The sequence below is a fragment of the Oryctolagus cuniculus genome, chromosome 21 (assembly GCF_051225735.1).
Source record: "Oryctolagus cuniculus isolate XC-2025 breed Fujian yellow rabbit chromosome 21, ASM5122573v1, whole genome shotgun sequence".
Classification (NCBI taxonomy): Eukaryota; Metazoa; Chordata; class Mammalia; order Lagomorpha; family Leporidae; genus Oryctolagus; species Oryctolagus cuniculus.
In genome coordinates this window covers 29,414,870-29,439,958 of record NC_142887.1, presented here as the reverse complement: position 1 = coordinate 29,439,958, position 25,089 = coordinate 29,414,870, and the positions used below count along the sequence as shown (strand labels likewise).

At 52.7% G+C, this 25,089-nt stretch overlaps 1 protein-coding gene across 2 annotated transcripts in view; it reads right to left on the bottom strand.

The window, feature by feature from the left end:
• The window catches only part of LOC108178662 (Ig lambda chain C region-like), a 362,049-nt gene extending 338,941 nt beyond the window's left edge, over positions 1–23,108 (bottom strand). For both annotated transcript variants that reach the window (XM_089323441.1, XM_089323439.1), the window contains exons 1-2: positions 22,887–23,108; positions 22,469–22,776 (exon numbers count right to left, since the gene is read on the bottom strand). In XM_089323441.1, coding sequence (XP_089179567.1) covers positions 22,469–22,776; positions 22,887–22,935 — 357 coding nt within the window. In that variant the 5' untranslated portion in view covers positions 22,936–23,108. The remainder of the gene's footprint in view (positions 1–22,468; positions 22,777–22,886) is intronic.
• Positions 23,109–25,089: the final 1,981 nt, after the last annotated feature.

Below are 25,089 nucleotides of genomic sequence, written 5' to 3'. Positions count from 1 at the left end.
TAGTGACTGCTGTTGGAAGATCTTGGTTACAAATTGAACATCAACCCCATCTCAGCACTGGAGTCCATATTTGCATTTTCTCATTTATCATCCAAGTCCCGTCTTTCCTAGCTCTTGATGAGCCAAGGGGACTTCTCTTCGTACAGTAGAAGTGTGGACACCGTGTGATGTTGTGCTATGTGTGCAGAATGGTTTCTGTGGTGGAGCATGGAGTAGGGATGCTCACTGACTGCATTGCTAAGCGGCACTGTTGGGTTTGCTCCCCACAGGGCTCCACTGCCATCAGGAGCAAGAAAGCCCAGGGCTGCATGGGGCGACTTTGCTGCTGTGAGGTGGATATGTATGGTGGAAAGAGAAGGTCATGCCAAGATGGCCGCTCACAATGGAGCCTGCCTGGCAATAGGTAGCAATTTATAGGGCATAACTGCCCCTTGACCAGATTGGCTGCCTCAGCTGTATAAGCTGCTGTACCAACTGAAATTAGCGAGTCTGCAAGCTGCACCGCTTTGGCCTGCTCTCACCTAACTCCCTTGGTCTGTGTGGTGACTCCATGCCTTTTGCCCCCACCACACGATTTCTGAGTGTCCAGGACCTCAGCAGTCTGAGACAATGTGAGCCTTGATCAAAGAACAAAGAAGAGGGTTTTTGTCCCACTTCCTCATTCAGCTGGGTCCCTGTGCATAAACATTACTACCAGTTACACCACAGATATAGTCGGCTTCGTCCTCAGCCTGGATGCTGGAAATGATCAAGTAATGGTCAGCCCCAGAGCTGGAGCCTGATAAGCGATCAGGGACCCCGGTCCCTTTGGTGTAGCTTCCATCACTCTTAAGCTGCATCAGGTACCGAGGGGCCTCCCCTTGCTGCTGCTGAAACCATTCAATATAGTAGGTCTTGTGAGCACTGCTCAGAGTGCAGGTGAGCTTGGCCGAGGCTCCCAGGGCAGCAGATGCAGAGGGCGACTGAGTCAGCACAGGCTGAGACAGGGACCCTGAAAGCAAAGACACCGTTACCCTGGAGGAAGCATGGGGGGCATTGCTCCCAGGAGGTGAGGGAACTAAGTGACCCGGGGGTCTTGATGTGAGGCCCCTCCTGACCTGTGCTCTGGAGGAGGGTGAGGAGGAGGAGGAGCGGGGTGCAGGCCATGGTGCAGACTCCCCAGGGCTCAGCCGAGGCCAAAGCTCTGCAGGGCTCTTATCCTCGCCCTGGCCCCAGAGGAGACTGGGACATCCTTCATCTAAATCTGCTCCTCTTGCTCTTAGAAACCACATCCCACTGCGACCCGTGTGCAGCCCCCGTAGCTGGGGGTCTTTTGCGGCATCAGGGCCCCACCTCAGGGGAAGCTCCCATCTTGTCCCTGGCTCATGTCCTCACTTTGCCTCTTCAATGGGAGCAGCAGGTGGCTCGGCCCACCTGACAGGGCGTCCTCGTGGGATCGCGGGTCTCAGACACCCAGTGCACCTGCAATGAAAAACACACAGGAGCAGACGTGATCACAGCTGACCACCATGCCAGTAGGCCCTGAGCACACCTGCTGGTGGCTGAGGACACCAGGCTGTCTCGTCCTCCTGGGCCCCTCACAGCCAAGCCCACAGGGAGTGGGGTTGGGAGCACTGGGAGCATGATTCCCCCCGGGAGTGGCGCCCTGGATTCACTGGGAAGTGAGGAGCAGCCCAGGCAGGGAAGTTGGAGATTCACTGAGGTCCGAGCAGAAGGGAGAGGAGCAGCCAGGGTCACACTGCCTAAGACCTCCCCTCCCCCTCCGTCCCCACCAGCAGCCAATTCTGGCCACTCCCCAATGAGGCTGGGGAGGCTGTGAGTGCTGCCTGGGTCCCTGGGGAGGAAGCACCTGCTATGGCTTCTCCCTTTTGTCATTTATCTTGTGTCCAGGATGCCATATACAGGAACGATTTGAATTTCCTTCAGACGTTGCTCACTCCTGCATGGATCCACAGCGCCCCCTGGTGACATGAACCACGGAATGGCAATGACCTGGAGAATTCCCCAGAATGTTCAACAGCTCTTTTTCCTTCCAGCAAACATGGAATTTTGTTTCTGTTTCACCTCCTCGAGCTTGAAGCAGAAGATTGTTTGTGTTTTATTGTTGTTATTTGGAATTTTTACGTCCTTTAGTTCCTGGAGTGCTGTGCTATTGAATCTCCCTAGGGTCTGAATTTCATTTTAAGTATCAACTGTGTTTTTAATTTCTATAGGCATTTTTCCTTTTATGTCATTTTTAATATTTGCACTTTCAGGCTTTCCATATTTAACTTTTATTTCTTTACTTTCACATCATTCGCATTGTTTCAAAAATATTTGAATTTTTTAATTGAAAGGACTTAGTGACTGCTATAGAGTAGATCTCTGTCAGACAACTTGAACATGAACATATCTCAGTAATGGAGTCCGTAGTTTGGATTTTCTAAGTTCTCATCCATGCACCAGCTTCCCTCATCTTGATGAGCCCAGGGGACTTCTCTTCGTACAGTAGAAGTGTGGACACCGTGTGATGTTGTGCTATGTGTGCAGAATGGTTTCTGTGGTGGAGCATGGAGTAGGGATGCTCACTGACGGCACTGTTGGGTTTGCTCCCCACAGGGCTCCACTGCCATCAGGAGCAAGAAAGCACAGGGCTGCATGGGGCGGCTTTGCTGCTGTGAGGTGGATATGTATGGTGGAAAGAGAAGGTCATGCCAAGATGGCCGCTCACAATGGAGCCTGCCTGGCAACAGGCTGTGATTGGATGGCTTCAGAAACCACATGACAAAGGAGCCTGCCTGGCAATAGGCAGTAATTTATTAGGGCATAACCGCCCCTTGACCAGATTGGCTGCCTCGGCTGTATAAGCTGCTGTACCAACTGAAATTAACGAGTCTGCAGGCTGCTCCCCTTTGGCCTGCTCTCACCCAACTCCCTTGGTCTGTGTGGTGACTCCATGCCTCTTGCCCCACCACACTCCTCCTCTTAGAATGAATCCACAGCAGCATCTGATCCCCAATGTGACTGAGAGAGAGAGACAGCGTGTCGGACTTGGCGAAGTTCCCCCTTGATTTTGGCAAGAAGGCTCTTGGGTGTGTGAGGGTGAGCACAGAACTGCCTCCTACACCCTTTTCCTTGTCCTTGTCCTTGTCCTCGGTCGAAGTGACCCCAGGTTAGTCACACACCGCCCAGAAGCGTAACGCCACTTCTCGGCTCCCCTTTTACTTTCGGTTTGCCTGTCAGATCCACATAAGGGACTGATCATCCCAAAATTCGGAACCAAGTCATCTTTCCTCACTCGGGAGAGGTGATGCTCCGGAGACACCGTGTGGGCATACGGACTTGACCTAACGAATCAAGGAAGCCCCCCACTAAACAGAGGACATACTTATGATCGGATACACCACTGTCTGTTTCTCTAACATAGGGAACCCCCTGCATGATGCCATCAGCCACTGAGGTGCTAGGAATCTGTTTAGTTATGGCAGCAGTGCTGTGCATGTCTTTCCTTTGGCTAGAGTTGGCATGGCGTGCCACTCTGAAGTGCTCAAACATGGGAAAGATACCCCCTCTCAGAAACCCATACAGATTACCAAAAATAATGAATCTGTGAGTGATAAGAGCCTGTCACTCCAGGCTGCTGCCTCACAGGCAACAACTGATGACTTAGGGAGAGAGAGCTCTGACAGTGAAAGTGACATGACAGCAGACAATGCAGCAATGCCTAGTCAGCCACCCCCCATATACCCGTGGGATGAACTTAGACGACCTCGAGGCAATAACCCATGCGAGGTCATCCCATCTGCACCCAGTGAGGATCCCTACATTTGTGGCAGTCCTCAGGCACCCCAGGCTCTCAGAGCAGCTGCTAGACCCCATGCCACCATATGTTTGCCATTAATGTAGGAGCAGACGCAGAATTCAAGCCCTGGATTCCAACGCCCATAAAAGGCTTCTGCTAACCAAGGGCCAAAAATATGCTTGTGTCTTTCCAAAAAATGTGGGACAGCCCATTTGGGTACAGCCAGAAACATCAAGTGTGCAACTGACAGCCAACCGGAACCAGCTGAACAAGACTGAGAGTTCACCTTGTTACTGGACACACCTGCTACCGATTGTCAAGCTGATGCCCTATCATTCTGCCCTGAGGAACTGCCCATAGCCGCATAGACACTGTTTTATACCCCACTAGCTCTGGTCAACCAAAGGGCCCACAGCCTGCATGCAGTCACGCCATTCCTGATTACCATTGTTCCTCATTCCTACCCCCATCTGAGCAAGCACTCCTGTGGTCTCCCGTTTTGAGCACTTGTTAGTCAACGATGGGTAAGATCCCCTGGGGGACAACCTAAGACAGGCACAGCTGTATACAGAGACCACATGGAAATGGAGTCAACAATGGTATGGCCAAGAATCATGCCTCCCATTGCTCAAAAATAAATGAAAAGGGGGAAATGTGGTGGAATGAGAAGGCCATGCCAAGATGGCCACTGGCAAAGGAGCCTGCCTGGCAACAGGCTGTGGTTGATGACTATAGAAACCACATGGCAAAGGAGACTCCCTGGCAACAGGCTGTGGTTAGTTAGGGCATAAACCACCCCTTGACTGGATTGGCTGCCTCGACTATATAAGCTGCTGTACAAATTGAAATAAACAAATCTGCGGGCTGCTCACATCTGGCCTGCTTTAACCCACTCCTGGGGTCTCTGTCCTGACTCCACGCCTCTTGCCCCCACCAAGCTTCTCCTCTCAGAACGAATCCACAGCAACAGACGTGGAATTCACCTCCCTGTGTGGTTAATGTGGCTGCCCTGCAGCAGGTAGGGGACTGGACTAATGAACTGGTGTCTTCTCTTTCCACAACTCCACAACCGGTACTGTATTAAATGCTTTACTTATCTGAATGAGAGTGTGAAAGATAAAAGACAGACAGACAGAGAGTGACAGAAAATGATCTCCATTTGCAGCCTCACTATGCAAAGGTCCCCAGCACTCAGAGCTGACCCAGGCCAAAGCCAGGAGCCCAGAACTCAACACCAGTCTACCCCATAGGAGGAAGGCCCTGAGTACAGGGATTGTAATCTGTTGGTGTCTCCGTGGTGCATATTAGCAGGAATCAGGATCCTAAGCTGAGTCATGTACTGGAGTACAAGGCTGCACTATGGGATTGTCACCCAAGTTCAAGTCCACCACTCTATGCTCTCCCACCCTTCCCCACCCAGCACTGCTTTATCCCAGGACAGACTCGGGCTCAGCTCCTCCCCAGGCCCAACAGACACCATGGACACTCCTGCAGGGCAGCCTCGCTCAGCTTCTCCTCCTGACCCAGCCTCATTGCTGAGGGCTGGAGGCTGCAGCTCAGATCCCCACGGGGCACAGCAGTGACAGGCGAGGGGAAGGAATTGGGGCTCTCACTGTCCCCGACTGCACTCTGTGCTCAGGCCTGCTGATGCCTGGTGAGGATGGGGGCTCAGGTGTACACTGGACCCCACTGACATGAACCCACTGGGCACTGGGCCACTCCTGCTTCTGCTGGGCAGGAGATGGAAGATGATCCTGTACTCCACACAGCAGAGTCTTCTGGAGGGGCAGAGTGGGTGGACACTGTGCATTCTGGGCTGCTGTTGGCAGTGTCCTGTCCATGCCCCACAGCTCATGGATGACTCCAAAGGCGAGTTGTGGGTTTCACTTGTTTTTCCATTCAAATGTGCAACCTCTATGGAAGCAAATTCAACTGTAACCTCTAATGTTTGAGAGATAAGTTGTTGAGTGCATTGTGGTTTAAAAAAATAGATTCCATGGCTGAAGGCCCACCTGGGAGCTCTTGGCAAAGAGAGATTCTGAGGCTGAACCCAATCCGTGACCTGTGGGGGTGGAGCTGGCCCAAACCCCGCCCCCTTTTTGAATCCCTGCCAGGTGTCCCTGCTGCAGGGTCTCTGGGCGAGATGAGGGATGAGAAGAAGAAAAAAGAAATTTTCAGATGATGACAAAGAGAAGAGAAAGAAGCCCCTAACGTGCGGTGCAGACATTCAGCGGATGGATGAACAGGTCTGGTTCAGAATCAGTTTTGGGTGAAACAAAGAGATCTATTTATCATCATGGATCTGAGCAATGCTAAACTGAATCAGAGTGATATTCCACTACACAAACACACGAAGCATCAGAATGAATGAAGCGACAAGATCCACTCTTCAGGAAGCGAACTGCAGGGCTGACTTTATGGTGACTCCTCTATTTCACTTTCCATTTTCTGAAAAATGTATTGCATCTCATTTTCCATCTTCTCCTGCATGGATAAAGTTCCTCCTGCAAGGAAACAATTTCTCTTATTGCCCCTTGCACCCAAATCAGGCACAGAAGACAGTGAGAATTTGGAAAGCAGAAGAGGCTTGAAGGAGTTGCCTCCATAAGCACACCTGTTCCTGAGCTCTGTCTCCATTTATGCAGGCGTTCTTCCTACCCTGTTGGTAGTATTCTAGTGTCTTATGTCAGAGCATCCTTAGGCTGTTCTAGATGAGGCCATGGAAATGGATCTGGAGGAAGCAGCAGTGAAGGTCACCCTGAGCCTCATCTGGACGTGGGAGCACCTGGAAAACTCATCTGATGCCCACGGACTAACAGTGTGGTCGCCCACGTGAGCCAGGATCTGTTACATGACTTCACTATCATGACTGCTGTGTGCCCTCTGTGGGTGTCTGGCTCTGAGTCTTCCCAGAAACCTCTGGACAGCAATTATGAGCCTTCCTGCACTCTCCTTGCAATGTACAAATAGCAAAAAAAGAAAGAAAGAAAGAAAGAAAGAAAGAAAGAAAGAGAGAGAGAGAGAGAAAGAGAGAGAGAAAGAAAGAAAGAAAGAAAGAAAGAAAGAAAGAAAGAAAGAAAGAAAGAAAGAAAGAAAGAAAGAAAGAAAGAAAGAGACATGATGATTTCTGAGTGTTCAGGACCTCAGCAGTCAGAGACCATGCGACAGCCTTGATCAGAGAACAAAGAAGGGGGTTTTTGTCCCACTTCCTCGTTCAGCTGGGTCACTGTGTGTACACATTGCTAACAGGTACACCACAGATGTAGTCCGCTTCGTCCTCAGCCTGGATGCTGGAGATGATCAAGCAGTGGTCAGCCCCAGAGCAGGAGCCCGAGAAGCGATCAGGGACCCCGGTCCCCTTGGTGTAGCTTCCATCACTCTTTTTTTTTTTTTTTTTGACAGGCAGAAAGAGAGACAGAGAGAAAGGTGTTCCTTTGCCGTTGGTTTACCCTCCAATGGCCGCCACGGCCGGCGCTCTGCGGCCAGTGCACAGCGCTGATGCGATGGCAGGAGCCAGGTACTTATCCTGGTCTCCCATGGGGTGCAGGTCCCAAGTACTTGGGCCATCCTCCACTGCACTCCCTGGCCACAGCAGAGAGCTGGCCTGGAAAAGGGGCAACCGGGACAGAATCCAGCGCCCCGACCAGGAGTAGAACCCGGTGTGCTGGCGACGCAAGGTGGAGGATTAGCCTAGGGAGCCGTGGCGCCGGCCGCTTCCATCACTCTTAAGCCACATCAGGTACCGAGGGGACTCCCCTGACTGCCGCTGATACCATTCAATATGTAGGTCTTGTGGACACTGCTCAGGGTGCAGGTGAGCTTGGCCGAGGCTCCCAGGGTGGCAGACGCAGAGGGCGACTGAGTCAGCACAGGCTGGGACAGGGACCCTGAAAGCAAAGACACCGTTACCCTGAGGAAGCACGGGGAGGGGGCATTGCTCCCAGGAGGTGGGGGAGTTAGGTGACCCAGGGGTCTTGATGTGAGGCCCCTCCTGACCTGTGCACTGAGAGTGAGGAAGAGGAGGTGCAGGGTGCAGACCATGGTGCAGACTCCCCAGGGCTCAGCCAAGGCCGACGCTCTGCAGGGCTCTTATCCCCGCCCTGGCCCTGAGGAGCCTGAGACGTCCTTCATGCAAATCTGCTCCTCTTGGTCTGAGTGACCATGCCCCATTTTGACACCATGTGCAGCCCCCATGGCTGGGTGTCCTTTGGGGGAGTCCCGGGCCACTACTCAGGGTAGCCCCCACCTCATCCCTGGCTTCCGTGTTCTCTTTGCCTCCTCAGTGGGAGCAGCATGTGGCTCCGCCCACTTGACAGGGCATCCTCATGGAACACAGTCTCAGACACCCACCGCACCCGCAGTGAACACACACAGGAGGAGACATGATCATAGCCAGCCACTGTGCCAGTCGGCCCTGAGCACACCTGCTGGTGGCTGAGGACAGCAGGCTGCCCTCGTCCTCCTGAGCCCCTCACAGCTGAGCCCACAGGGAACAGGGTTGGGAGCGCTGGAAGAATGACCCCCCTTGGGAGGGGCACCCTGGATTCACTGGGAGTGAGGAGCAGCCCAGGAACAGCAAGAGGGAGATTCAGTGAGGTCAGAGTAGAGGGAGAGGAGCAGCCAGGGTCACACTGCCTAAGACCTCCCCTCCCCCTCCGTCCCCAGCAGCAGCCAATTCTGAGTCCACAGCCAGGGAGCTGTGAGTTATCAGTGAGGCTGGGGAGGCTGGGAGTGCTGCCTGGGTCTCTGGGGAGGAGGCACCTGCTATGGCTTCTCCCTGTTGTCATTTAGCTTATGTCCAGGACCCTATAACCAGCAACAGTTTTCCTTTAAAATTTTAGAGAAAACTTTTATTGAATAAGTCTAAATTTCAAAAAACAACTTTTGGATTATAGCGGTTCTTTCCTCCATAACCACCCTCCCACCCACAAATCATCCCATCTCCTACTCCCTCTCCCATCCCAATCTTCATTAAGATTTATTTTTAATTATCTTTCTATACAGAAGATCAACCTGATACTAAATAAAGATTCAACATTTTGCACCCACACAGACACACAAAGTATAAAGTACCATGTGAAGACTAGTTTTACCATTAATTCTCATAGCACAACACATTAAGGACAGAGGTCCTACTTGGGGAGCAAGTGCACAGTGACTCCTGTTGTTGATTTAACAATTAACACTCTAATTTATGACGTCAGTGATCACCCGAGGCTCTTGTCATGAGCTGCCAAGGCTATGGAAGACTCTTGAGTCCACAAACTCGGATCTTATTTAGACAAGGCCATAATCAGAGTGGAAGTTCTCTCCTCCCTTCAGAGAAAGGTACCTCCTTCTTTGATGGCCTCTTCTTTCTACCATAATCTGGCTCACAGAGATCTTTCATTGAGGTCATTTTTGCCACAGTGTCTTGACTTCCCATGCCTGAAATGCTCCCATGGGCTTTTTAGCCAGATCCAAATGCCTTAAGGGCTGATTCTGAGGCCAGAGTCCAGCAACACTTTCAATCTGCATCAAACACTGCTCACTGCTGCATGGATGCACAGCGCCCCCTGGTGACAGGAACCACAGAATGGGAATGACCTGGAGAATGCCCCAGAATGTTCAGCAGCTCTTTTTCCCTTTGAACAAACATGGAATTTTGTTTTCCATTCCACCTCCTCCAGCTCAAGCAGATTGTTTTTTTGTGTGTTTTGCTGTTGTTATTTGGAATTTGTAGGTTTTTCATTTCCTGGCCTGCTGTGCCATTGAATCTCCACATATCTGAATTTCTTTTTAAGTTTTTATTTCTATGAGAATTTTTCTTTTTTGTGTCACTTTCAAAAAATACACTTTCATAATGTACACCTGGTTTCCATGTATGCCTTATATGTTATACTTCCACATCTTTTCCATTTGTTTCTAAAGCATTAGACGTTCACTATTAAAAGGACTTAGTGACAGCTCTTGGGGGGTCTCTGTCACACAACTTGAACATCAACATCGTCTCAGCACTGGAGTCCGAGGTTTGCATTTTCTCATATCTCATCCAAGTCTCAGCTTATTGCAGAATGCACAGGGCTGTGCCCCGGGCTCTGAGACCTCCTCTGTCTCTGTTCCCCAGATGCCTGGGGTGGCTCAGCGTCAGGCTGCACCTGTGTGTGTCACTGGCCCCTGGTCCTGGGCACAGCCTGCTGCACTGAACTTGCACTCAGAGGTCTCCACAGATATTCACCACTAAAGATGCTCAGAGCCCATGGCTGAGGAACTGGGGTTTTTGTCTCACTTCCTCATCGTCTGAAGCACTGTGTGCATGGAGGCTGCTCTCAGTAGCATGAGCAGTAAAACAGTAATAGTCGGCCTCGTCCTCGGGCTGCAGCCCAGAGATGCTCAGGACACCTGCATTCTCTGAGGTGTCCTTGGATCCAGAGAAGCGGCTGTGCACCCCAGAGCCCTGGTTTTTAAATTCTTCTGTGTGGTAGGTCAGGAGATACCTGGGAGGCCTCCCTGGCACCTGCTGGAGCCACACTAAAGGGTACTCGCCAACACTGTAGCCAGTCCTCAGGGTGCAGGTGAGTCTGGCTGTTGTGCCCAGAGACGCAGACAGGGAGGGCGGCTGAGTCAGCACAGGCTGGGAGAGGGAACCTGCAGACACAGACACACGGGGAGGGGGCAGAGGTCAGACTCACGTCCCTCAGGGCTCTGAGCAAGGGGTCGGAGCCAGGCTGGGACCTGGTCCCCAGGGCCGTCCCTACCTGTGCAGTGAGAGAGGAGCAGCAGGAGCAGAGGAGCCCAGGCCATGGTGGTCACAGCCCCTGACGCCCACAGTGGGCTGCTCTGCCCCAGGCCTCCTTTTCTTCCCAGCCTGTGACAGAGGAGGGGCTGCACATGCAAATGAGGCCCCACCCAGTGCCTGCCCCGCCCCTCCCTGAGCCCTGGTGCTGGGGCTCAGCTCCCACTGCTGACTGAGGAGGATGAGGGTTTGTTGCCCTCCCTGGGGATGCCTTGAGGGAGAGGAAGCACCTGTGAGACAACACAAAGGTTCTTGCTCAGGACACTCTACCAAGTTTCAAGGGAACAGCTGCTGCATCCCCAGGAGTGAGCACAGGTAACACAGGACAGTCTCACAGCGCCCCCTACTGGTGACAGTGCATACACTTCCCCATGACCCAGAGACCTGAGGACCACAGATACTCTGCAGCTCACCAGTCACTGTGCCCATTCACACACTCACAGCCTGATTGTAGAAGCTGGGACCTGATAATCTGTGTAGCTACTGTGCTTCTAACTCCCTGTATCTGACCTACACATAGGGCACAAAGTAAGTTGTCAGCAGTTATTTATTTATTGGAAAGTGCAATGGAGGGAGGGAGGGAGGAAGGGAGGGAGGGAGGGTGGGAGAGAGATGAGAGAGAGAGAGAGAGAGAGAGATCCTCTGATCTGTGGTTCACTCCAAATGTCCAAAACAGGGCTGAGCCAGGCTGAAGCCAGGAGCCCACAGCTACACTCAGGGCTTCCTGAGTGACAGGAACCCAAGAATTTGGCCAGCACCTGCGGCCCCCAGGCCATGTGCAGGAAGCTGGGTCAGGGGCAGAGCAGGATTTCATCCCAGGCCCCCTGGTTGAGATGCTGGAATTCCATATGTGTACTTTTTTTTAAATTGGACAGATAGTGTGAGAGAGAGAGACAGAGAGAAAGGTCTTCCTTCCATTGGTTCACTTCCCAAATGGCCGCTACCGCCTGGGCTACACCGATTCAAAGCCAGGAGCCAAGTGCTTCTTCCTGGTCTCCCATGAGGGTGCAGAGCCCAAGGACTTGAGCCATCCTCCACTGCCTTCCCGGGCCACAGCAGAGAGCTGGACTGGAAGAGGAGCGACCAGGACTAGAACCCAGTGCCCATATGGGATGCCGGCACCGCAGGTGGAGGATTAACCAAGTGAAGATTTATTTATTTATTTGAAGGTTTGAGTTAGAGAGAAAGAAGGAGAGAGAGAGGAGAGAGAGATGGATCTTCCATTCACCAGTTCATTTTGCGTGACTGCAAAGGCCAGGGCTGAGCCACTGCGTGTCTGGTATCTGATAACAGAAGAAAACTGGTGCTTTGGGTGGAGTGGATGATCATTGATGTTTTGAAAAAGAAATTGAGAGTTTCAATGTAATTCCCACTGAGATGGAGATCCTAATCTGCATGCATGGAGCATCAGTGTTGGACCTATGGGGGCCACTGACTACTGTGCTGTGTGGGTACTGACAGCAGCATAGGACTGGACATACGAGACACTGGCTTGGGTACTTAGTGTCATCCCAGGGTCTTGGTTGGACCAGTAATCTCTAGGACAGCTGTGTGATGTGGTGAGAGAGCAAGCATGTCCAGACATCTGGTCAACCTCACAGCCAGCTCTGGGGGACATGGGTCAACATTGTCTCCATCTTAATGGACAAAAGACCTACGAAAACGTTCACAACTGTGATGTGCCCATACCTCATAACATCAACTACTCTCTGATGAGTATATACCCACTGTTGTCCCAAACCTGCCTTACTTCATGAGCTGTTTGAGAGACCAACTAACTTTACCAGTGCATTTCCAGGATTTGAAAATCATACAGGCATTTTCCATCCCTGACAGAATGAGATGGGTGTCCAATACTCTCTCTGAATGTGGTAGAGGGTTAGATAGGCTGACAAGGCCAACCACAGGCAACCTGGAATGTGAACACTCAGAATAAAGACGTTCAGAGTCCTCCTTACTGACAGCATTGTGTGCATGGGCACTGCATGGGTCCCCTGTTCAGTGTCACCCAGAGTTATTTCAATCCCCTGGGCTGTAGAAGGCTGGGCTTAGAGTGTCTCAGCTGTGGCCTCTGGGAGTTCTGATAAGAGAAGATGCCCTCCGCCCCAGTCTGGAGGGAGGAGTGGAAACGTGGGGAAAACCAGGGTAAAGGCATTTGAGACACCAGATGCTCTGGTATGAATCAAAGGTCAATGCTATCAAAATCCTTTGATTAAATAAAGTACTAAGTTCCAGGAAGGTAGTTTGTTGAGTCACTGATTCAGGGAATTTGAAAGCAATATGGGGTGAGCATGTGCACAATTGGGTCTCCTGGCAAATGTGGGAAAGTAGAGTTGATGTAGGCTGGAAGCTGTGGTGTGTGCACCTGCTGCACATCACTGCTGTCCCCCTAGAGATCTTACACAAACTCTGCCCTGAGAGCCGGTGTTTCTATTCTGGAGAGCGAGGTAGCAGGTATGAGGTGGATGGAAGGGAAACTCTGCAGCCCACTGGCAATGGGACGTGCTGTCCTCCTGTGGGCATGGGATGAGGTAAGGAACTAAAATGGGCCTGTGGGTGCCTTCACTGTGCATGGGAGAACAGAAGTCATTGAAACTCATGTATGATGGGACAATTTTCATTTATTTACTGATGTAATTGTGCCAGCATTTGTGAAACATGTATTTCAAAGTCTTCCACAAGGGATAGTGAGCGTTGTAAAATGTTGGATTTAAACACCCCTGGGAATGCCCACATTCCCTATTTTATTGACTGGGATAGAGTCCTGCCTCCCTTTCTGGTCCAGCTTCCTGCTAAGGTGCACCCAGTATGGCAGAGGATGATGGCTCCTTGGGCACTTGGTTAGCAGCAGCCATGTGGGACCCTCACATGGAATTTCTGACTCCTGAATTCAGCATGGCCCAGCCCCAGGAATTGTAGGTATTTTAGAAGTAAACTTATGGATGGAGACACAGCTCTCTCCCTCTCCCTGTCACATTGCCTTTGAAATTAATAAATATGCTAATAAATAAAAATCATGGGTGTCTATGTTATGCTGCACTGGGTTAAACCACTGTGTGTGAGAGTTGGCATTCTGACACAGCATTTTAAACCACCACTTGAGACTCCAGCAATCCAAAAGGGTGCAGTTTTGAGACTGGCTGTTCTACTTCATTCCAGCTCCCTGCTTATGTGTCTGGAAAGTGCAGAAGATTGCCCAAGAATTTGTGTCCCTGCAGCCATGTGGGTGACATGATGGAATTCTGGGCTCCTGATATCTCAACACCAATTGCTGTGGCTATTTGGGGAGAGACCAGCAGACGGAAGATTCTCTCTCAAGTAAATAAGTAAATAAATCTTTTTTTTTTTTTTTTTTTTTTGACAGGCAGAGTGGACAGTGAGAGAGAGAGACAGAGAGAAAGGTCTTCCTTTGCCGTTGGTTCACCCTCCAATGGCCGCCGCGGCTGGCGCGCTGCGGCCGGCGCACCGCGCTGATCCGATGGCAGGAGCCAGGAGCCAGGTGCTTTTCCTGGTCTCCCATGGGGTGCAGGGCCCAAGCACCTGGGCCATCCTCCACTGCACTCCCTGGCCACAGCAGAGGGCTGGCCTGGAAGAGGGGCAACTGGGACAGAATCCGGCGCCCTGACCGGGACTAGAACCCGGTGTGCCGGCGCCGCAAGGCGGAGGATTAGCCTAGTGAGCCGCGGCGCCGGCCTTAAGTAAATAAATCTTACAAAAAAAAAAAAAACCCCGTGTACTCGGTTCTGCTTGGTGACAGATGACAAAGGTATATGAACCCAGAGGGAAACAACACCTCAAAGCAATGATCTGTCCTCTCCGCTACGATGTTAGTAAGGAGGACTCTGAGCTGCTCTGATTCTGAGTGTTCTAGTCGCAGGTTATGAGTGATGAGTCTTATAAACCTGAGAGTTCCCCCACCAAACTCACAGAAGTATTGCACTCGAGCAAGTGTGACAGATGCACCTGGATCTACAGAGGGATTCAGTGATCTCTGTGACACAGGCAGAGGGGGAGGGGACTCTAATGAGACGTCAGGGCAGGTGCAGGGCAGAACCCAAAAGCAGACAGAAAAGGGGAAGAGGGCAGAGTGAGGCTCTGAGGACCTGGCTGAGCAGCCTCCCAGGGCCAGAGCAGGGACCCTCTGCAACCACCAGCCCCAGCAGAATAGAAAATGAAAGACATGGAAAATGAAGGCTTCCTTAGCAGGTACACCAGCCAGCAGAGTGTGTGTCCCAGAGGAGAGACTCTGCAGTCACAGCCACATCCCCAGGGGTGGCCGCTACATACGTGTTTAGGGGTAATGCAGGCTCCATCATGTTAACCCAGGCCCTTATTTTTAAGCATCCTAAGAGCAGACACAGTGCTCACTCACAGCTCAGCCCTTCTCCCTGTGTATGGTTGTGAACCAGGGCTCTGTGCAGTCCCCCTGTGCTGGGGAGGCCGGGAGCCCCTGGGTTTCTGTCTCACTTCCCCCCTGGCCCACAGCACTGTGTCAGCACCCAGGCTGCTGTCCCATGCGGCACAGTAGTAATCAGCCTCATCCTCGGGCTGCAGCCCAGCGATGGTGAGGGAGGCCGTGTTCCCAGACGTGTAACCTGTGAACCTGTCCGGCACCCCTGAGGGTCGAATACTGCTGCTGTAGAGGAGCATGGTGGGGGGCCTGCCGGGGAGTGGCTGGTACCAGGATGTGTACCCCTTCCTCACGTTGCTGCTGCTCCCCGTGCAGGGGATGATGATGGTCCGCCCCTCAGCCTCGGTAAAGGCAGACGGCTGAGTCAGTGCAGCCTGGGCCCAGGACCCTGAACATCAGAAATCTCCTCACTCACAGGCACACACACCCACGGCTCCCCATCCCTTCCTGCCCTCTTGCTCAGCCTCCAGGCACCTGTGCAGTGAATGAGAAAAGGGAGGAGCAGAGGAGCCCAGGCCATGGTGAGACCCTCCTGCAGCTCTGTCCTGAGGACCCTCTGCTGGTCCCAGGCCCTTTCTTCCCTCTTATCCCCTGCTGCATCCTGAGGTGTGGGTGGGGTCTTTCATGCAAAGTAGACCCCTCCCCTGGGCGGTCCCAACTCAAAGGGAACCCTGACCTCATTCCTCTTCTCACTTCATCTGGGGAGGGGCCAGAGCTCAGACTGGGTGATGCTTCTACAGCTCCCTAGGGCCTAGGAGGGTGTTGTAAGCCGGCCCCTGGGAGCTGAGCAGGGCACGGGCCAGGGCCAGCTGCTGGTTCCCAGCTGGGAGCTCAGCTCAGAGCCCTCGGGGACAGCCCAGGGTGCCCTCTGCTGCCTGAGTCACAGGTGCGCCATGCCATCCTCTCCTGTCCCCTGTGCATGGTACTGCTCAATGAAACAGGGAGCTGGGCATTGAAAACACAGCACACATTAGTGTTACATCTGCCCACAGCCCTCAACCCAAGGGACCCACCTGAACAGCCAGCTGTGCTGCTTGTAGGACACTCCGTGGATCCCCATCTGTCGGGCCCAGCAGAGCAGGAATCCCTGTGGGAGGCAGAGCAGCTGCCTCTCTGAAGGCATCAGAACAGCTCTCTCCTCCTCCTCCCATCACAGCCCAGAGCCCCAGCACAGACTCCAGGACTTGTCCCCCGGTCCCTGGCTTTCCCTGTCTGGGTGGACGTTTCCCTCCCAGACTAGGCTGCAGAAACAGTGGTTAAAATTCTCCATTGCTCATCCCAAGTGTGCATTCTAGAGTGATGTGAACACACAGTGCCATGGTGAGAGTGTGACGGGAGAGGCCTGGGGCCACTTCTGATTCCTACTTCTCCTCACTTTGTGTCAGCCCTGGGATGTCACTGTCACCTTCCCAGGGTCAAAGGCGGTGTCCCATGGACCCCACCCTCCACAGGGGACTCACACTCTCCAGCAGTTGCAGACATGGCACTCATGTGGCTGGGGGCTCTGCCTGCAGCAGGAGACCGGGGGCTGGGCAGGGCCCCTCCAGGTCCAAGTCTTCCCCGATGCAGCCCATATTGCTAGGGGTCCTTTGTGGGAGAGGAGGGCAGAGGCTGAGCCTGTACTAAGGCAGCTCAGTGGCCTGTGGTGGACCCAGCTGTTGGCCCCATGCATCCTGCATCAGGCCCAGGAAGCAGTGTCTGAATACCAGGCTGAGAGCCCCACCCCCTGCCCCATGCACTCACCGCAGCCCCTCCTGCCCAGGCCCATGTGCCTGGTGTCTGAGCAGCGACAGGAAGTCCAAGTGAGGCTCCTGCACCCTACAGCTCCGACCACTGCCTGCTCCCCCAACCCAAGGTCACAGTGACCCGTGCTCAGAGGCAGTCCCCTCCTTGTCCAGGCTCGAGCCTTCCCTTTCCTCCTCAGTGGGAGCAGCAGGTGGCTCCACCCACTTTATAGGGACTAAAGGGGGAGATTCAGTGAGGTCAGAGTAGAAGGGAGAGGAACAGCCAGGGTCTCACTCCCTAAGACCTCCCCTCCCCCTCCGTCCCCACCAGCAGTCAATTCTGAGTCCACGGCCAGGGAGCTGTGAGTTATCAGTGAGTCTGTGGAGACTGGGGAGGCTGCCTGGGTCCCTGGGGAGGAAGCACCTGCTATGGCTTCTCCCTTGCCCCAGAGAACTTGTGTCCAGGACCCTATAACCAGCAACAGTTTTTTTTTTAATTTGTAATAGAAAAAATATATCTAATAAATATAAATTACAAAAGTACAACTTTTGTATTATAGCAGTTCTTCCAGCCATAACCACCCTCCCACCACAAACCATCCTATCACCTACTCCCTCTCCCATCCATTGTTCATTAAGATTCCTTTTTAATTATCTTTATATATAGAATATCAACTCTATACTAAGTAAGATTTCACAGTTTACACCCATATAGACACACATAGTATAAGTACTGTTTGAAGACGAGTTTTATCACTCATTCTCATAGTACAACACATTAAGCACAGAGGTCCTACATGAGGAGCAAGTGCACAGTGACTCCTCTTGTTGATTAACAATTGAAGCTCTTATTTATGACATCAGTAATCACCCAAGGCTCTTGTCAGGAACTGCCAAGGCTATGGAAGACTCTTGAGACCACAAACTCTAATCTCATTTAGACAATGCCATGATCAAAGTGGAAGTTCTCTCCTCCCTTCAGAGAAAGGTACCTCCTTCTTTGAAGACCTGTTCTTTCCACTGGGATCTCACTCACAGAGATCTTTCATTGAGGTCATGTTTGCCACAGTGTCTTGGCTTCCCATGCCTGAAATGCTCTCATGGGCTTTTTAGCCAAATCTGAATGCCTTAAGGGCTGATTCTGAGACCAGAGTGCAGCACCAGTTTGAATCTGCATCATACCCTGCTCACTGCTGCATGGATCCGCAGCGCCCCCTGGTGAATGAACCACAGAATGGGAATGCCCTGGAGAATTCCCCAGAATGTTCAGCAGTGCTTTTTACCTTTGAACAAACATGGAATTTTGTTTTCTATGTCACCTCCTCCAGCTCAAAAGAGGATTGTTTGTGTTATACTGTTGTTATTTGGAATTAGTACGTTCTTCATTTCCTGGCCTTCCGTGCCATAAATCTCCTCACTGTCTGAATTTCATTTTAATTATTAACTCTGTTTTTATTTCTATGGGAATTTTTCTTTTTTGGTCACAACCCTGCTCCGGGCTGTGAGGGAGAGGGGAGCCAGGCCATGGTGTCACACTCTGGGGATCCCACAGTCTCAGTGCACAGTGGGGTCTGGTCCCAGGCGTGTTCCACCCACACTCTGCCCAGCAGCCCCCCCAACTGTGATTCCTGTAGCCAGTTGGGGTCTCTTCCTTGATGAGCCCTGGGCTCTCTGACTGCCCCTGATTGGGCTACCCCAACTAACAGCAGAGTGACGACCTGCATCGCCTGTCTCCATGTGCAGCCCAGTGCATACAGATCCAGCGATGCATCCTCCCAGGGCTGGAATCCCATCTGTGGGTGTTCATAGATTCTGAATTTCTTCTATCACCGCCCCAAGACAAATGCATTTCAGCCAGGGCCGTGGCATCCAGAGCCTTGATCAATCTTCAGAGAACCAATTGCTTGACCACCTTGAGGGTTTTGACCCTGCACTACTGGATCTGCCCATTTTATCAGATTTATATTTTATTTGTTTTATAGCTTTTACTGAACCAGACCTTCAAATTCTGTTACATTTATTCTCAACTGTGTTTCATTTTTCGGCTGCTGTAAGAGGCATTGGTTGTGGCTATGCATGCGTGTGGGTGCCTGGTGGTGTGGAGAAGGCAGCTCCCATCAGCAGGTGGGTCTGTGCCCTGGAGCCCTGATGATGCTCAGACAGGAAGTGTCCCAGAGTCACTCACAGACCAGAGCTGTGCATGACAGTCCAGCCCTGGTTCCCCTGCAGCCCCCTCGGAGGGATTTGCCCTCTGTCCAGGGGCTCCCCGGGGGTAGAAGCATTGTGAGGGCCACGTGGGCAATGGCTCCCTGCCAGTCTGGAGGTGGAGAGAGGGAGATGGTAATCTGACATCAAGCAGCTGAGGACGATCTGGTGATGGCTGAGGAGGTGAGGGCTGAGGTCACCTCCTGTGCTGGACGGGGTCAGAGGCAGCAGCATCAGGGACGACCCTAGATCAGGAGCACCCAGGGGAAGTTTTTTCTCACTTCCTCACAAGTCAGGAACACTGTGTTTCTTTGAGCTGCTATCCCATACTTTGCAGTAATAGTCAGCCTCGTCCTCGGGCTGCAGCCCAGAGATGCTCAGGACGCCTGCATTAGCTGAGGTGTCCTTGGATCCAGAGAAGCAGCTGGTCACCCCAGGTCCCAGTGATGTACTTGAGTAGTAGTACAGGAGTAACCGTGGAGGGCTCCCTGACACCTGCTGGTGCAGTATATGGTGTAACTGCCTACACTGTAGCCAGTGCTCAGGGTGCAGGTGAGTCTGGCTGTTGTGTCCAGAGACGCAGACAGGGAGGGCGGCTGAGTCAGCACAGGCTGGGAGAGGGAACCTGCAGACACAGACACACGGGGAGGGGGCAGAGGTCAGGCTCACGTCCCTCAGGGCTCTGAGCAAGGGGTCTGAGCCAGGCTGGGACCTGGTCCCCAGGGCCATCCCTACCTGTGCAGTGAGAGAGGAGCAGCAGGAGCAGAGGAGCCCAGGCCATGGTGGTCACAGCCCCTGATGCCCACAGTGGGCTGCGCTGCCCCAGGCCTCCTTTTCTTCCCAGTCTGTGCCAGAGAAGGGGCTGCACATTCAAATGAGGCCCCGCCCAGTGCCTGCCCTGCCCCTCCCTGAGCCCTGGTGCTGGGGCTATGCTCCTAGTGCAGAGAAGAATGAAGGTTTGCTTCCTTCCCTGGGGCCTTGAGTGGATTCACATGCAACATATGAAAATGACCTTTGCCCAGGGACTCTGCCAGGCCTGAGGGGACACAGATGCTGAGGCCCCATCGGTGAGAACCTTGCTCAACCCCCAAGCCAGGCACCTTTGCATGAATGGTGGTGAAGGAGCAACTGTGTAGGAATCAAGAAGTTAGTCCCACAGCGTCCCTTCCTGGCAAAAGAGCACAATCCTCCCATGGTCAGGAAGCCTTGGAGCCCAGCTGGTTTCTGAGGCTCCCCAGTTTCTCTCTCCATTCATAGGGACCCATGAGATCCACCCAGCCTACTGGACCCCATCCCCACGACTGAAGTCCATTATCATCTGTGTTCTCTGTATTACCAACATATTTTTAATTCAAAATCTGCTCTTCAATGAATTCAGAATCCCACACTCATATTGTCCAATAGAAAGGATCACACTCTGGCCCTAGATCTGTTGTTGGAACTGGGATTCCAATTTATTTGAATTCACACATTCAGTGACCTGGGATGCTGGTTTTTTTCCCCTGAGCCGGGCAGTGTCTGGGCTCTGTGGATGCAGCAGGAAGAACCACAGGAGAGAAGCTCCCTGCTCTCAAGGAGCTTGGAGCACAGCGGGGGAAACACTCAGGAAACAGAGTCCTGGAGACAGGTCCTCCTGGCTGAGCCCTGACCACGCTCACCCTGGGAGCCTGGTTCCCACTCCTGACTACTGGGAGCTACTCATCTCCCAGGAGACACAGACACCACCCTCCCCCAAGCTCTGTCCAGAGCCTCCCCCAGTCTGCCGCCCTCTGACCTAATTCTGGTGCTCGTGTCCATCACAGTTCACCAGGGCTAGGAAGCCACCTGGGGGATTTGCCTACTGTGAATCCCTGGATTCTTCATTCCTTAAACCATGCTCTGAGTAATAGTTCAAATACCTGCATCTGATAAACATACTTCTTGCTTGAAAATCTCCCTTAAATTCTATCTCCAACAATATGAAATAAATCTCTCAAGTATCTCACACAAGGATTCTCTGGGATCAGCCTCTGTTTGTTCCCAGTTCCTGCATTACCTGTCCCTCCTGTGCTGGGACAAAGGCAGAAGCAGATGCTACAGGCAGGAGGATACGGAACCAAGGGTCAGGACATTCCTCTCTAAGTCATTCTGATCTCCCAGCCCCATCACTGTCCATCACAGCTTAGAACCAAACACACACCACTGCCCACCCTGAGAATAGCAAGTGTATATTTTTATCACTTTGCTTTTCAGTGTTGTAAAAACATAGAATACTACATTACCAGTTTTTTTTAAACATTACCCAATTTTATTTATTTATTTATTTTTATTTTTATTTTTTGACAGGCAGAGTGGACAGTGAGAGAGAAAGACAGAGAGAAATGTCTTCCTTTGTCGTTGGATCACCCTCCAATGGCCGCCGCGGCTGGTGCGCTGCGGCCGGTGCACGGCGTTGATCCGATGGCAGGAGCCAGGTGCTTCTCCTGGTCTCTCATGGGGTGCAGGGCCCAAGCACTTGGGCCATCCTCCACTGCACTCCCGGGACACAGCAGAGAGCTGGCCTGGAAGAGGGGCAACTGGGGCAGAATCCAGCACCCCGACCGGGACTAGAACCCAGTGTGCCGGTGCCGCAAGGCGGAGGATTAGCCTAGTGAGCCGCGGCGCCGGCCCTACATTACCAGTTTTGAATACTCTAAATGCTGTCCCCAGCTGTACTCAGGCTGTTGTGCAGTGTGTGTAGAACCAGGCACAACCAGCACTCAGCAGTGTGTGGTGTCACAGGAGGATCTGGTTGAAGCTGATGTTGCAGGTGGTGGGAGATTTCACCAGAGCACTCAGAGTGAGGAGTGAGATGACTGAGCACTCTGCCAGGGAGCAGCAGGTGAGGCTGCCACAGGTATTTTGCAGGTATGGCCAGTCCAATGAAGTCGAGGAGGCACAGTCTTGTCATGTCCTTGCACCCCCCCTCCATGGAGTGATCCCTCAGTCAATTAGCAGGGGGCGACAAGAGTACTTTCTTTTTATTCGACAGGTAGAGTTATAGACAGTGAGTGAGAGAGAGACAGATAGTAAGGTCTTCCTTCTGTTGGTTCACTCCCCAAATGGCCACCATAAACAGAAGTGGGCCAATGAAGACAAGAGCCAGATGCCTCCTCCCAGAATCCCATGCGGGTGCTAGGGTCCATGCCCTTGGGCCATCTTCCACTAACTTCCCAGGCCACAGCAGAGAGCTGGACTGGAAGAGGAGCAGCCAGGACTAGAACCAGTGCCCATATGGGATGCTGGGGATGCAGGCGGAGGATTAACCAAGTGAGCCAGGGGGCCGGCCCCGACGAGTACTTTTGTTTGCATCACATCTGCAGATGTGCACACTCTGTAGGAACTGGGCCCGGCATGTGGTTCCCAGGGAATCGGGGTGGGGAGACCATGGAGGAGCACAATGCATCCTGTTCACTCCTGGGTGGATGAACATAAAACGTATGTGTTTGAGGGATCAGGAAGCCAGACAATCTTTCAAGAGCCATTTGGCAATCTTGGTAAGAGAGAAACAAGTTTTTGTCCCACTTCCCCGTTCATCTGGGTCACTGTGCATACCCACCGCTATAATCTGCACCACAATAGTAGTCGGCTTCGTCATCAGCCTGGACGCTGGGGATGATCAAGTAGCGGTCAGCCCCAGAGCTGGAGCCCGAGAAGCGATCAGGGACCCCGGTCCCCTTGGTGTAGCTTCCATCACTCTTAAGCTGCATCAGGTACCGAGGGGCCTCCCCTTGCTGCTGCTGATACCAGTCAATGGTGTAGGTCTTGTGGGCACTGCTCAGGGTGCAGGTGAGCTTGGCCGAGGCTCCCAGGGCGGCAGACACAGAGGGCGACTGAGTCAGCACAGGCTGGGACAGGGACCCTGAAAGCAAAGACACCGTTACCCAGGAGGAAGCACAGGGAGGGGGCATTGCTCCCAGAGGGTGGAGGAGTTAGGTGACCTGGGGGTCTCGATGTGAGGCCCCTCCTGACCTGTGCACTGGAGGAGGGTGAGGAGGAGGAGGAGCGGGGTGCAGGCCATGGTGCAGACTCCCCAGGGCTCAGCCGAGGCCGACGCTCTGCAGGGCTCTTATCCCCGCCCTGGCCCCAGAGGAGCCTGAGACGTCCTTCATGCAAATCTGTTCCTCTTGGTCTGAGGACCCATGCACCTCTGGGACCCGTGTGCAGCCCCCATGGCTGGGTGTCCTTTGGGGGAGTCCAGGGCCCCTCCTCAGGGGCAGCCCCCACCTGGATTCTCACTTCCGTTTTCTCTTTGCCTCCTCAGTGGGAGCAGCATGTGGCTCCGCCCACTTTACAGGGCGTCCTTGTGGAACGCGGGTCTCAGACACCCAGTGCACCTGCAGTGAACACACACAGGAGCAAACGTGATCACAGCTGACCACCGTGCCAGTGGGCCCTGAGCACACCTGCTGGTGGCTGAGGACATCAGGCTGTCTCGTCCTCCTGGGCCCCTCACAGCCGAGCCCACAGGGAGCAGGGTGGGGAACGCTGGGAGAATGATCCCCCTCTGCGAGTGGCACCCTGGAGTCACTGGGAAGTGAGGAGCAACCCAGGGAGGGAAGTAGGAGATTCACTGATGTCAGAGCAGAAGGGAGAGGAACAGCCAGGGTCACACTGCCTAAGACCTCCCCTCCCCCTCCGTCCCCACCAGCAGCCAATTCTGAGTCCAGGGTCAGGGAGCTGTGAGTTATCAGTGAGGCTGGGGAGGCTGCGAGTGCTGCCTGGGTCCCTGGGGAGGAAGCAGCTGCTATGGCTTCTCCCTTGCACCATAGCACTTTTCTCCAGGGAGCTATAAACAGGAACAGATTGAATCTGCTTCAGACACTGCTCACTCCTGGATGGGTCCACAGCGCCCCCTGGTGACATGAACCACAGAATGGGAATGACTTGGAGAATTCCCCAGAACGTTCAGCAGTGCTTTTTCTGACAGCCAACATGGAGTTTTGTCTAAATTCCAACTCCTCCAGCTCTCAGCAGATGATTGTTTGTGTTTTTATGTTGATATCTGGAATTTGTAAGTCCTCCATTTCCTGGTCTGCTTTGCGATTGAATCGCCCCAGTGTCTGAATTTTACACAGGGCTTAACTGTTTATAATTTCTGTGGGAACTGTTCTTTTCCATGTCACTTTCTAATATTTAACCTTTCCTATCCAAGGTTTCCATTTATAGCATATTGCTTTTCTTCACAACATTTCCATTTGTTTCCAAAACATCTGAAGGCTTTCTTTAAAAGGATTTAGTGACTGCTGTTGGAAGATCTTGGTTACAAATTGAACATCAACCCCATCTCAGCACTGGAGTCCATATTTGCATTTTCTCATTTATCATCCAAGTCCCGTCTTTCCTAGCTCTTGATGAGCCAAGGGGACTTCTCTTCGTACAGTAGAAGTGTGGACACCGTGTGATGTTGTGCTATGTGTGCAGAATGGTTTCTGTGGTGGAGCATGGAGTAGGGATGCTCACTGACTGCATTGCTAAGCGGCACTGTTGGGTTTGCTCCCCACAGGGCTCCACTGCCATCAGGAGCAAGAAAGCCCAGGGCTGCATGGGGCGACTTTGCTGCTGTGAGGTGGATATGTATGGTGGAAAGAGAAGGTCATGCCAAGATGGCCGCTCACAATGGAGCCTGCCTGGCAATAGGTAGCAATTTATAGGGCATAACTGCCCCTTGACCAGATTGGCTGCCTCAGCTGTATAAGCTGCTGTACCAACTGAAATTAGCGAGTCTGCAAGCTGCACCGCTTTGGCCTGCTCTCACCTAACTCCCTTGGTCTGTGTGGTGACTCCATGCCTTTTGCCCCCACCACACGATTTCTGAGTGTCCAGGACCTCAGCAGTCTGAGACAATGTGAGCCTTGATCAAAGAACAAAGAAGAGGGTTTTTGTCCCACTTCCTCATTCAGCTGGGTCCCTGTGCATAAACATTACTACCAGTTACACCACAGATATAGTCGGCTTCGTCCTCAGCCTGGATGCTGGAAATGATCAAGTAATGGTCAGCCCCAGAGCTGGAGCCTGATAAGCGATCAGGGACCCCGGTCCCTTTGGTGTAGCTTCCATCACTCTTAAGCTGCATCAGGTACCGAGGGGCCTCCCCTTGCTGCTGCTGAAACCATTCAATATAGTAGGTCTTGTGAGCACTGCTCAGAGTGCAGGTGAGCTTGGCCGAGGCTCC